This window comes from Pelophylax lessonae (genome assembly GCF_965119305.1).
Source record: "Pelophylax lessonae genome assembly, chromosome: 11".
Lineage (NCBI taxonomy): Eukaryota > Metazoa > Chordata > Amphibia > Anura > Ranidae > Pelophylax > Pelophylax lessonae.
The window spans coordinates 182,881,505-182,893,790 of record NC_138778.1 but is presented as its reverse complement, the minus strand read 5'-3'; the positions used below and the strand labels follow the sequence as shown (position 1 = coordinate 182,893,790).

The 12,286-nt window shown below is 42.3% G+C and overlaps 1 protein-coding gene across 2 annotated transcripts in view; it reads left to right on the top strand.

Annotated features, from left to right (window-relative positions):
- Nucleotides 1–12,286, top strand: part of METTL2A (methyltransferase 2A, tRNA N3-cytidine) — a 43,276-nt gene that overhangs the window by 25,093 nt on the left and 5,897 nt on the right. For both annotated transcript variants that reach the window (XM_082271713.1, XM_082271714.1), the window contains exon 7: nucleotides 6,373–6,512. In XM_082271713.1, coding sequence (XP_082127839.1) covers nucleotides 6,373–6,512 — 140 coding nt within the window. The remainder of the gene's footprint in view (nucleotides 1–6,372; nucleotides 6,513–12,286) is intronic.

Sequence of the window (12,286 nt, the reverse complement as noted above, 5' to 3'; positions counted from 1 at the left end):
CCTAGCAGCACTAGGTTTGTCAGTTCAAATCCCAACTACATAACTAGCTGCATGAAGTTTGCACTCCAAAGACATGCTGGTAAGTTAATGGCTCCTGTCTAAATTGGTCCTAGAATGTGTAGGTATGAATGTGAGTTAGGGACCTTAGATTGTAAGCTCCTTGAGAGCAGGGACTGATGTGAATGTACATGATATAGATTATTATTAATAGGCTGATATAGATTATTATTATTGTTATACAGGATTTATATAGCGCCAACAGTTTACACAGCACTTTACAATATAAAAAGATAGACAGTGCAGTTATAGGGCACTGCTCATAAGAGCTTATAATCTAATGGGGTGGGGCAAGTGGTACAAAAGGTTTTAACTGTGGATGATGAGGTGATGGAAGTGATAAAAGATTAGTTGGAGGTGTGATAGGCTTCCCTAAAAAGATGAGTTTTCAGGGATTGCCTAAAGGCAGCCAGAGTAGGAGATAGCCAGACAGACTGAGGTAGAGAGTTCCAGAGGATGGTAGAGGCTATAGAGAAGTCCTGGAGGCAAGCATGGGAGGAAGAGACAGGGGAACTAGAGAGCAGGAGGTCTTGAGAGGATGGTTTGGGTGATATTTGGAGACCAGTTTAGTGATGTAGCTCAGGGCAGAGATGTTAATGGCTTTGTATGTTAGTATCTTGAATTTGATTCGCTGCGCGATCGGAAGCCAGTGTAGGGATTGGCGGAGAGGGGTGGCAGACACTGAGCAGTTGCTAAGGTAGATGAGTCTGGCAGTAGCATTCATGATAGAATGAAGGGAGGATAGCCTATGGAGAGGTAGGCCTATGAGAAGGGAGTTGGAATAGTCAAGCCGAGAGATAAAAAGGGATGAATGAGTATTTTGGTAGTTTCATTAGTTAAAAAGGGGCGAATTTTAGAGATGTTACAGAGGTGAAGTCTACAAGCTTTTGACAAAGATTGGATTTAGGGCTCAAAAAACAGGTCAGAGTCTAGGATTACACCTAGAACCCTGGCGTGAGGGGGGAGGGGAAGGATTGATAGTTGCATTATTGATTTTGATGGAAAAGTCATGGAGGGGGCACGGGGGGGAATACTTTCAGCTTGGATTTGTAGAGATTTAGTTTAAGGAAGTAGGATTTTAAATACCCGATAAAAGCAAATTGGGGCTCCAGAGCCCTTACCTTCCCCTTTTTTTCTTGGCCTCTGGACTTCTGGTCCTTTTCCCCTGGTCTTTTCTCCAATTCCCCACTTTTCAGGTGTGCAATCCCTTCCCCTGCAGCGCCACCTTCTTGCCTAATTTCTCTTATGTTTCTGCTGTGTTCTCTTCCTCTTTTGGATTTATATAGGCTGTATATTGCACCAATGTATGGGTATTGGTGGGCCCAGTGGACGCCCCGTTGTTTTGGGGAACCTCTCCAGGACCCTTCTGGACTGTATGGCTTATTGGCTATGCCTATTTTCTGCTGTTGTGTCAGTTCTCAGTTTTCTTACATTTCCTAATTTTTGCCTTCCTTTGCTATCATGCAAGCCAATCCTTGTTACAAATGTTAACGCTAGCCCCTTATAAATGCTCTTTTTTGTGTCCAGAGGTTTTTCTGTTTCAATCTTTTTATTTTTATTTTTTTATATTAAGATTTTAAATAGTAATAGGACATTGTAAGTAAACAAACAAAGTCAAGAACAAAAAAAGAACTGTCAGCATAGTCAATGTACAAACAATGGCAACCATACCATATGTGGAGAATGCGGGGGTCCAACCATGGACATATAAAAAGTCCATAAGCAAATATGAGAAACACAATCGTAGTGATCAACCATGAAGTGATCGATGTAGCGTAACATATGAATTCTATATTTCTAGAAAGGGCTAGACCAAAAAAGGGCCATATTTCAGGTCAAAATTATAGGCCCAGCGAAAGGGTCAAGCAGGACAACCCCCACCCACCCCTCCGACTGGGCAAGTAAAAACCATAATCTAAAATGTAACTTTAACTATTCTAGTAAACACTATGGCACCAAGCCATTGACTTATGTAGCTTTTAGGTGAATATCAAGAATTGCCAGAGTATCAAATATATCCGCTACATATCCTTAGTAGTAGTGTGACACATATGGAACTTAAAAGCCTTAAATCGAGGATAAAGATCTGGTTAAAGGACCCATAATGTACTAAAGTAGAAAGCTAATCCAAGCAAATAAAGGAAAAGAAGAAAAAAAGGGAAGCACGGTGAAAGAGAGAAAAAGGAGTATGCCTGTCTGGGAGTTTGCCAAAAACAAACCAATGTGGATCTTCAAGTAGAAGAAATCTCAACCTACAGGCATCCACGATCTAAGACTAACCTATCTAACCCTGTAAAGAAGAAATCACTTTACATACCTTTTTTGAAGCCACTCAGGTCTGGTCCCACGCTGAGCTGTTAGTGGCCACTTTACTGTGGAGGCGGGTGCAGTGGAGGCGGCGACAACGTAAGCCCCGTAGTAACTCTATGGGTAATGTCATTTCCCAGCCGTTGTCGGCTGTCCCCTCTGCAGAACTTCCGCAGATGGAGTCCGTACCTAAAAAGGTATGTATACTGATTTCTTCTTGACAGGGCTAGATAGGTTTGTCTTAGATCGTGGATGCCTGTAGAATTACAGATTTTTGTGTTTGAGTTCCACTTTAAGTATTGGGCACCTGTAGGTAAGAGAACCAGGGGGTCCATACCTTTTTCAAATAAGAATTGTTTATCCCACTTGACACTAACAATTTTTTTCATGTAGCATGATCCAAATACGTTTTTGCTTCATTTGATCCAAATCAATCACGGGGCTTTTTCATGCAATAGCGATAGCTATTTTGGCCACCAAAAACATATAATATATTAAAGTTTGTGTGGATCTAGGAATATTTGTGTCCAGAGGTTTTTAACATGTTGGTAAACCTCTACAATTGTTAAAGGATCAACAAAAGGCAAAGATTACTGCGCTAACAACAACGAAAAAAGCTGCTTGCACTAATCACTAGACAAAAAAGTGACCGAAAACATAAAAAACAGAAAAATGTGCAGCGCTGATATCAATAAAATGTGATTAAACAAATAACACATATAAATAAACTGTAAAATGTCCAATCATATAAGCCAATTGGAAAATAATAAAAAGTCCATCAGGAAATGAAAGTCCCAAGTGAGTAGTGTGATGAAATGGATCCAACATAAGAAAACGTGATCACAATGTGCAGCAAATCCCAACACCGATAAAAGTTAATATATTGCGCTCACCAGATGTATAGGACCCAGATACCATATAAGCTGTTGGAATATTAGATGGATGTCCCAGCTGGATGAAATGACCTCAATGGAATCCATATGGATGAGCAACAAACATGGATACACCAGATCCCAGCTCCAACACGGATATAGGTAAAAACCAGAGGGGGACAAACATAGTGTAATATGCTGTCAGTCAGTCAGTCCTCCTCTTCCTCACACACCGGGCGTTTTTATGTTATAGGATCAATCTCTTTTCCTAAAAAATTAAAGGAGTTGTAAAGTAAGAAGGCTTTTTATCTTAATGCATTCTATGCATTAAGATAAAAGGCCTTCAGTGTGCAGCAGCCACCCCCTTCCCCCAGCCCCCCTAATTCTTACCTGAACCCATCTCTATCCAGCGATGTCCACAAGTGTCTCAGCTGACCAAGATATTCCTGCCTAATTGGCTGAAACACAGCCTCGTCAGTCTTTACGCAGGAAAAGGAAGGGTACACTGACCATGACTGTATGGTTAGTAGTAATACACAGGACTTGCCACTATGGCTAACAGAGGGTGAAATCAGGGAAAGGCTGGATAAACTTAACACAAACAAATCACCAGGCCCGGATGGCGTACATCCGAGAGTACTCAAGGAACTCAGTAAGGTTATATCTAGACCACTGTTCCTGATCTTTGCTGACAGTATTAGGACAGGAGATGTACCAGGGGAGTGGAGGAAGGCTAACGTGATTCCGATATTCAAAAAGGGCCAGAGGCATATCCCGGGAAATTATAGGCCTGTCAGTTTGACATCAATAATATGTAAACGTCTGGAGGGGATGATAAGGGACTATATCGTAGAGTATGCTAAAGACAACAACATCATCAGCAGTAATCAGCACGGGTTTACAAATGGGCGTTCTTGTCAAACCAATCTCTTAGCATTCTACAAGGAGGTGAGCTGTGAGCTAGATAGGGGCAGACCAGTGGATGTGGTGTACTTGGATTTCTCTAAGGCGTTTGATACAGTTCCCCACAAGCGCTTAATTTATAAAATAAGGTCTGCAGGTATCGACAGCAGGGTTTGCTCTTGGATACGGAACTGGCTAAAAGGGCGTGTCCAAAGGGTGGTAATAAATAGCTCATACTCAGACTGGTCTGAGGTATTAAGCGGGGTGCCCCAGGGCTCAGTCCTGGGACCAACCTTGTTCAATTTATTCATAAACAGCATTGAGGATGGGATCAGTAGTTCGTTATCAGTTTTTGCAGATGACTTAAAATTGGCCAGGGCAATAACTGCACAGCACGAAGCAGATATCCTACAGAATGACCTGGACAAAATTACGGAGTGGGCAACGACATGGCAAATGAGGTTTAACGTGGAGAAGTGTAAGGTTTTGCACTTGGGGACTAAAAACATAAAAACACAATACACGTTAGGAGGGGAACCCTTGGGGGAATCAAAAATGGAGAAGGATCTGGGAGTCTTGGTTGATAGATTAGGCAACAGCATGCAATGTCAAGCGGCAGCTGCCAAAGCCAGCAGATTATTAGCATGCATAAAGAAAGGAATGTATTCCAGAGATAAGACTATAATCCTTCCACTTTATAAAACTCTGGTCCGACCGCATCTGGAGTATTCTGTCCAGTTCTGGTCGCCAGTCCTCAGGAGGGATGTGTTGGAGCTGGAGAGAGTCCAGAGAAGGGCAACTAAACTGATTAGGGGGTTGGAGGACCTTAACTATGAAGAGCGGCTGCAATCGCTTGATTTATTCTCCCTGGAGAAGAGATGTCTGAGGGGGGACATGATAGCAATTTATAAATATCTTAATGGGGATCTCAGCTTAGAAAAAAAGCTGTTCATTCGAAGGGATTGCATGAGGACTCGAGGACATACAATGTGATTAGAGCAGAAGCGTTTTAACCTCAGTCAACGAGGAGGGTTCTTTACTGTTAGGGCTACAAGATTGTGGAATTCTCTACCACAAGAGGTGGTTTCTGCGGGTAGTATGGTGGCTTTCAAAAGACTCTTAGACTTACATCTCAAGGATCATGACATTAAGGGCTATGTTAGATGATTACAGCCACACACACCTACACAGGTTGAACTGGATGGACTATTGTCTTTAATCGACCTCACCTACTATGTAACTATGTAACCGCAGCAGCGTCATTGGCTCCCACTGCTGTCAATCAGTCATCTAGCCAATCAGGGGAGATAAGTCAGGGCTCAGTGTCTGAATAGACACATGGAGCTATGACTCAGCTTGGGTGCCCCCATAGGAAGCTGCTTGCTGTAAGGGCACTTAACAGGAGGGAGGGGCCAGGATCACAGAAGAGGAGGATCCGGCAACTCTGTGCAAATCCACTGCACAGAGAAGGTAAGTATAACATGTTTGTATTTTTATAGGAAAAAAACAAGACTTTACAATCACTTTAAGGATTGATTTTTTTTTTTAACGCGGAAGTCAACTCCCACCCCCTCCCCCCACACACTTAAATTTGAAAGAAGGAATTATATTAAATCATGTTAAACAAGTGTGAAGCCCCATAGAATGTTTCTTACTTTTATTTTCTTTGCTTGTTCATATTCTCCTCCTTTCCTGGTGCAGCTGCCGCCATCCTAACTGTTGTTGACGCATCTGCTGCGCGCTGGACTTCCGCCCTTTCTGCTTCTCCCAGTCTTTAATCTTGGGTATGCACATTAATTATTCAGCCAAGCGAATTAATGGGAACTCATTCTTGTGGGATTTCGGAGCTGTGCCGTGGACTTATGTAGCCCGGGCATGTCTTTACAGGGCAAAAAGAGGACAATATGAGAATGCGCCAATCACGTAATTAAATAAAAAGGGACGGATTACAAGAAAACAAGCAAGGTAGGAAAGATTTCAGAAAAAGCAATCAGCAAATTATTTAATAATGCTTTAGATGGCGTAAAATAGACAGGATAGGTTTACTTCCACTTTAAATTGGTCCCACAGTCCTCAGTGCTTTGATAGCACTGTCTGGTGACAACCTTAGATGCAAAACGTTTTCCAATCAAATCCATAAAAGTATTAATAAACAAAGCGTTAATTGATTGTACAAATGTTTATGCGTGAAAGAAATGCATGAAAGTAATTGTTTCTGTTCCATCTTTTACAGGCTAATCCTCAGTATGATCCATCACGATGCCTCGCCTTTGTCCACGACCTATCGGATGAGAATTCGCAGTACCCCATTCCTGAGGAGAGCTTGGATGTCATTGTTCTCATCTTTGTCCTTTCAGCCATCCTTCCAAGCAAGTGAGTGACCTGTAAAATAGCAAGCTTTTTTTTTCACCAGGGACTGAGATGGATAACTGCAGCTGTGGACTTTCTGCTGAGTTTGCAGCCAATGATTTTATTATGTACCTTTCTATAAAATAAATTGACCTGACCACATTGTGTAACAGGAACCGCTTCAAGGGAAGTATTTAAAGTGAACTTTTCACCAGATTTACTTTTTAGGGTTTATTAAAATAAAAGTCAAATTACTAAATACACAGCTGAGGGTCAGCCATTCTGGTAAGTCTTGTGATTTTCACACATTTTCCAAACTGCACAGTCAGGCAGGTGACGTGTAGTTCCTGATTAAGCAGTTCAGCAACTCTGATCCTAGGGATCATAGAAAAGCTGTCATTGCTGACTTCTAGAGGAGCTAGTTGCCTGGCTGTTATGCAGACCCTCTGACCTCACTAATTTGAGTCCCTAACTAGGAGTAAGTATGCTTATCAAAAAGGAAGAAATGGTAAAGCTAGGAATAATAGGTATAACCGCTCATGGAATAGGTCTCTTTGAGACGGGCAGTCAGGGGGTGGTAAAAAATTGGCAGCTGAGCCACCGTTTTGCCACCCACCTGAACTGTGAAATAACAGGCGGCCATTTTAACTTGGACTGCAGTGTTTGACAAGCGGCACCACTTGTCACACTCGCCCATTGAGTTTAATAGGGCCATGCTTCAACAGCGTGCAATGCACGAAATTACAGTGCGGCATTATAGGGCAAAATCAGACGCTGAGGAGGCAAAATAACACCTCTTCATTGCCTGTCAAATGCCCTCTGAATAGCAGAGTGAATGGAGGGAGACAGCCTGAGATTGTTACAGCAGGGATTTCTGCAGATCCTGACCTGGAGTGAAGAGGTGCACAGCTCCTGGGGTTTGCAACATGCAGGTGCAAGAACATGAAGAATTTGCCTGTATAGCAGAGTGGCAGGAGAACATCAGGACATCTCCTAGGCCAGTGATGGTGAACCTATGCACCCCAGATGTTTTTGGAACTACATTTCCTGTAATGCTCATGCATTCTGCAGTGTAGTTTAGCATCATGGGAAATGTAGTTCCAAAACATCTGGAGTGCCAAGGTTCACCATCACTGTCCTAGGCTATGCTCTCCTATCAGGACTGAGCCTCCCCTCTGTACTGATCAGCTCTTTAAACTCTCTCCTTCCTGTTCTTGCAGCTCTTCACACAGACATGTCATCGTACCTCTGAGCCTGTCCACTTCCTCAGTGAGGAAACTGACAGACTCAGAGAGGCATGATGACAATATAGGCATTGAGGGCCGAATAGGGACAGCCAAAAGATCGGATTCGGCCCTGGAGCCGCAATTTGCCCAGGATTATTCTCAGGAGAGGTCAGCGATGGTACCCACCATGGTTCTCCTAGGAACGGGATTTGGCAAACCCATTGCATTTCTTTAATGCTCATTGGGGACATAGCAGACCTCAGGATCTTCCCCTAGGAGGATGACACTAGGCAGACGAGGAGGTTCTCTTTCCCCTAAGGCTATTTCCATTGCACAGGTAAGTGAAGATTTTTGCTTAGGATCCTGAATTTCTTCAGGTTTCTTTCAGATGTAATCTAGCTGCTCCTTCTGTCTAGCTTTCAAACCATGTTTCTTTGTTTCCATGCAGTACCACATCAGAATAGTTAGTCTGGTTGAAAACACGTCCATCTGGTTCAACCAATAAAAGGGGAAAAAATCATAACAATCCCATATACACAATCCTATACCCGCAGTTGATCCAGGAAGGCAAAAAAAAAAAAAAAAAACAGAAAAGGATGATCCAATTTGCTCCAGTGGGGGGAAAAAATTCCTTCCTGATCCCCCAGGAGGCAATCTGATATTCCCTGGATGAACTTTACCTCTAAATGTTAGAATCCAGTTATATGATGTAAATTTAGAAAATTATCCAGGCCTTTTTTAAAGCAATCTACTGAGCTGGCCAGAACCAGCTCTTGAGGGGGTCTAATCTACATTTTCAGAGCTCTTACTGTGAAGAAAGTGTAGGGGAAACCCCAAAACTCATGGGTTTCAGTAACATTTTGACTGTTGAAGCCAGATAAAAAATATATTTATTTTACAAACATATAGGTAGAACGACATGTTTGAAGAGCAATCACAGTCACATTACAAAGTGATGGTTTTAAAACAATTGCTCTATCTGGCTAAGGACTTGTAATACAATTTATATGTTTTTTCAAAGGGTGGGACCTATCTATCTAAAGTTTCTTTGAAGTCACATCTTGATTGAAATGCGGAATAGTTGTTCACATAGGCTTGTTACTTCCAGTAGTTTGGCTCCTTGGAAGAACAGATCTTCAAAGGCTTAGATAGCAAACTATACAGCTGGAGGTGTAAATGGCTTTTGAACACAATAAATGTTTTATAAATAAAATGGCTGTTCCCTTTTCCCGTTCAATATTCCTCCTGTTGGCAATATATTGCCACAAAAAACTGTCCCTTCCTACATTGGAGTGCTATCTCAAGCAATCTACACGCTAGTTGTAGTGAACAGTTGGGCCGGGGACCATTGACAGTGTAGTGGTTTCCGCTCTGCTGTCCCTGTGTGGTGGTCCCACATCACAGTTACTTTTGGTAACTGTTAAAGCCACGTATGGCCTACCCAGATGTAGATCCTGGAGGTGCTGATATGAGGAAGAAGGAACAAACTAGGTTTCATAACACTTACAAAACCTAATCTAAAGTTTATTTTAAAGAAAGGCAGATAAAATTACAATTCCTTTTAATCCCTTCTAAATTCCCTGACATCTCCCTCTTAGTTTAAATATTTTATTTTCTAGTTCATATTTATCCTGATTTATGTGACCCATTTACTTCTGCAGAAAAATCTCATTTTGCTTTGTCAAGGCTAAAAAAATATAAAATATTTAAAAAAAAAGTGATAAAAAGAGCCTACAAAAGATTTCAATATTTGTAGTTGAAATCTCTTTTCCTCTAGGCGCAAAGAGTGCCCACTTGTCCTCTGTGATGACCTCAAAGTGAATACCTCCGCACCAAGTTCACTATATGGACCCCTTATGTATTTATACATGTTGATCATATCCCCCTTAAGGCCCGTACACACGTACCGATCGTCGGCATACAAACGTCGGTGGACGAAGGATCTGCCGATTGTACGCGTGTTAGTATGGTGCCTCCGACAGATGTCTGCGCACAATCCGCGGACAAAAGTCTTTCGTGCAAACATGAAAATATTTGTATGCCGACACCAGAACGGACGATTGTTCGCCTGTCAGTACACAATTCGGCCGACAGACCGCAGATTTGCAAGACTGGGCATGCTCAGAAAATAGAAAACACAGGGAAAGTTAACCATTACATGACATCACTTCTGCAGTCGGCGGACAAAATTCTTGTGCTGTCCTTGTGCTGTCTTTGCACTTTTCAGCAGACACCGACATCCCGGGGAGAAAAGAGGAACATTTGTAAGCCGACCATCGGTACGTGTGTACGGGGCTTTATTCTCCTCTTCTCGAGAGAATAAATTCCATTCCTCTAATCTTTCCTCCTAGCCGAGCTTCTCCATGCTTCTTATCAGTTTGGTTGCCCTTCTCTGCACTTTCTCCAGTTCCCCGATATCCTTTTTGTGAATTAGTGCCCAAAACTACATATTCCAGTATGTATGAAGCATTCATATTCTTAGGCCCCGAGTGCATAACTTTACATTTATCAACAATAAACCTCATCTGCCTAATTAAACAGTGCATTGAGGTTGCTTGTAAGTTGGAGACATCCTGAAAGGAAGTTATTCCACTGCATAGCTTGGGGTCACCTGCAGAGACTGAAATGGTACTTTTATCCCCAGACCCTATACCATTTATGAATATGTTAAAAAGTGGACCTATATCATTTATAAAGATATTATAAAGTAAGGGTCCCAACACTGAACCTTGGGGCACACCACTGATAACCTTAGATCATTCAGAGTAGGAATTAATAACCATTACTCTCTGAATTCTATCTTTTAGCCAGTTTTCTATCCATTTACAAACTGATCTTTCCAAGCCTGTATACTTTACCTTACACATTAGCCGTGTGTGGGGAACTGTGTCAAACGCTTTTGCAAAATCCAAGTATATTGTGTCCACAGCCACCTCTCTGTCCAAGGTTTTACTTACCTCCTGATAAAAAGAAATCAGATTTGTTTGAAAACTTTTGTTACTGGCTTTTGAGGAGTAAACAGGTGCTGGGATTGCATGTCCTGGCATGGTGTGGATCCTTTGTAAGTAGGAGGGGAGCAGATCGGTCAACAGAATCTGCTGACATTTATAAAGGCCCTGCAAGCTGTTCTTATGTTTATAATGAATATAAGTGCAGCGCTAATAATTATAACTGTGATTAAATAAATGTAAATTTAAACAAAGGAAAAATCTTCATATAGTGATCAAGGTATGTATAAAGTCCAAAGAAAGAGTCCAAAAATATGTGTAGCAATCAAAGGTCAGTTGCCTGGCTTGTTACATTCAGAACGATTCCTCCCGTGACAGACACAGAGTGCCAGAACACTCACCAGACATAAGCCAAAAAACAGCCGTTAGATACAGAGAGTGAAACACCTCGTGTGTTACCAAAGGTTTCTTCACTGTGCTCTCCCTCCACCATTCAAATTCACTCACCAGATGCTGGAATGATACAAGCCCTGTAACGTTGTCATTCAGGATGTTGGAAGCATAGTCTGCTAGATTGGTCCCATGGTCGCTAATCATGTGATATGTGCTGCATAAAAAAGCTCACAAGCAGCAGCCAAAATGATGCTAATATAGTTTAGTATTTATTAAATATTAAAAATACATGTACATGTAAAAAACGTGGCCATAAACTCGCATGAAAGACTGCCGCTCCAACCACGAGGACACCGTGGCCGAGACGTCAGCGAGTAGGTCCCGCTGACGCGTTTCGTGCTCAAAAGCGTCATGGGGATCCACCGATCACTGATGTTTTGTTCTGAATCAGTTTAAGTAACCACAGACCCAGAAATTGCCAAATTTAAAATGTTTGGCACAGTCCTCATCATATTTTGCCATTACCCATCTGGCATCAAAAACCTGTACAAGCAATTTCCAGTGGGGGACTCCATGGATTGAAAAATATTGTGAAAAAAAAAAATGTTAACAATAATTTCTCTGTTTGAATATTCATTAAGTGCCGGTTCACATTGCAGCGACGCTACTTCGGGTGGCGACCTCCGAGGTCGCGGTGCGAGCAGCGCGCCGCGACCTCGGAGCGGCCGCCACGGACTTCATAACATTGAAGTCTATGGCGGTCGCCCCAAAGAAGCTCCGGACCCTTTTTCTAGGTCGGAGCGACTTGTGTCGCTCCTATTAGAACGGGTCCGCAGCTTCCCTATGGGAGGCGACCTGCGGCGACCTGTGAGGCGACCAGGTCGCCTCACAGGTCGCCCTAGTGTGAACCGGCACTTAAAGTTTGTTAGTCATGTGTGTCCACCATCCTCCCCAGTTATATCATGCTGTGTGACAGAAGCGATTACACAGAGCAGATTAGGAGAAGCTGATATATCATGGGTGCAGATACATTTTTCCATAAACAGATATGCTTCTCCATTCTCACGTGGTCAATGGGAATGGTCACACTCGTGTCACTTCTTTTTTTTTTTTTTTTTTTGCCTCACTCTGACCCTGTAAACTTTTTTTTTGCCTGTAAGACTGCCCCTGATAGTGCTGAGACTCTTAAATAGAAAGCCTGGAGTGGAGCTGGTTGGCCTATGATACTTTC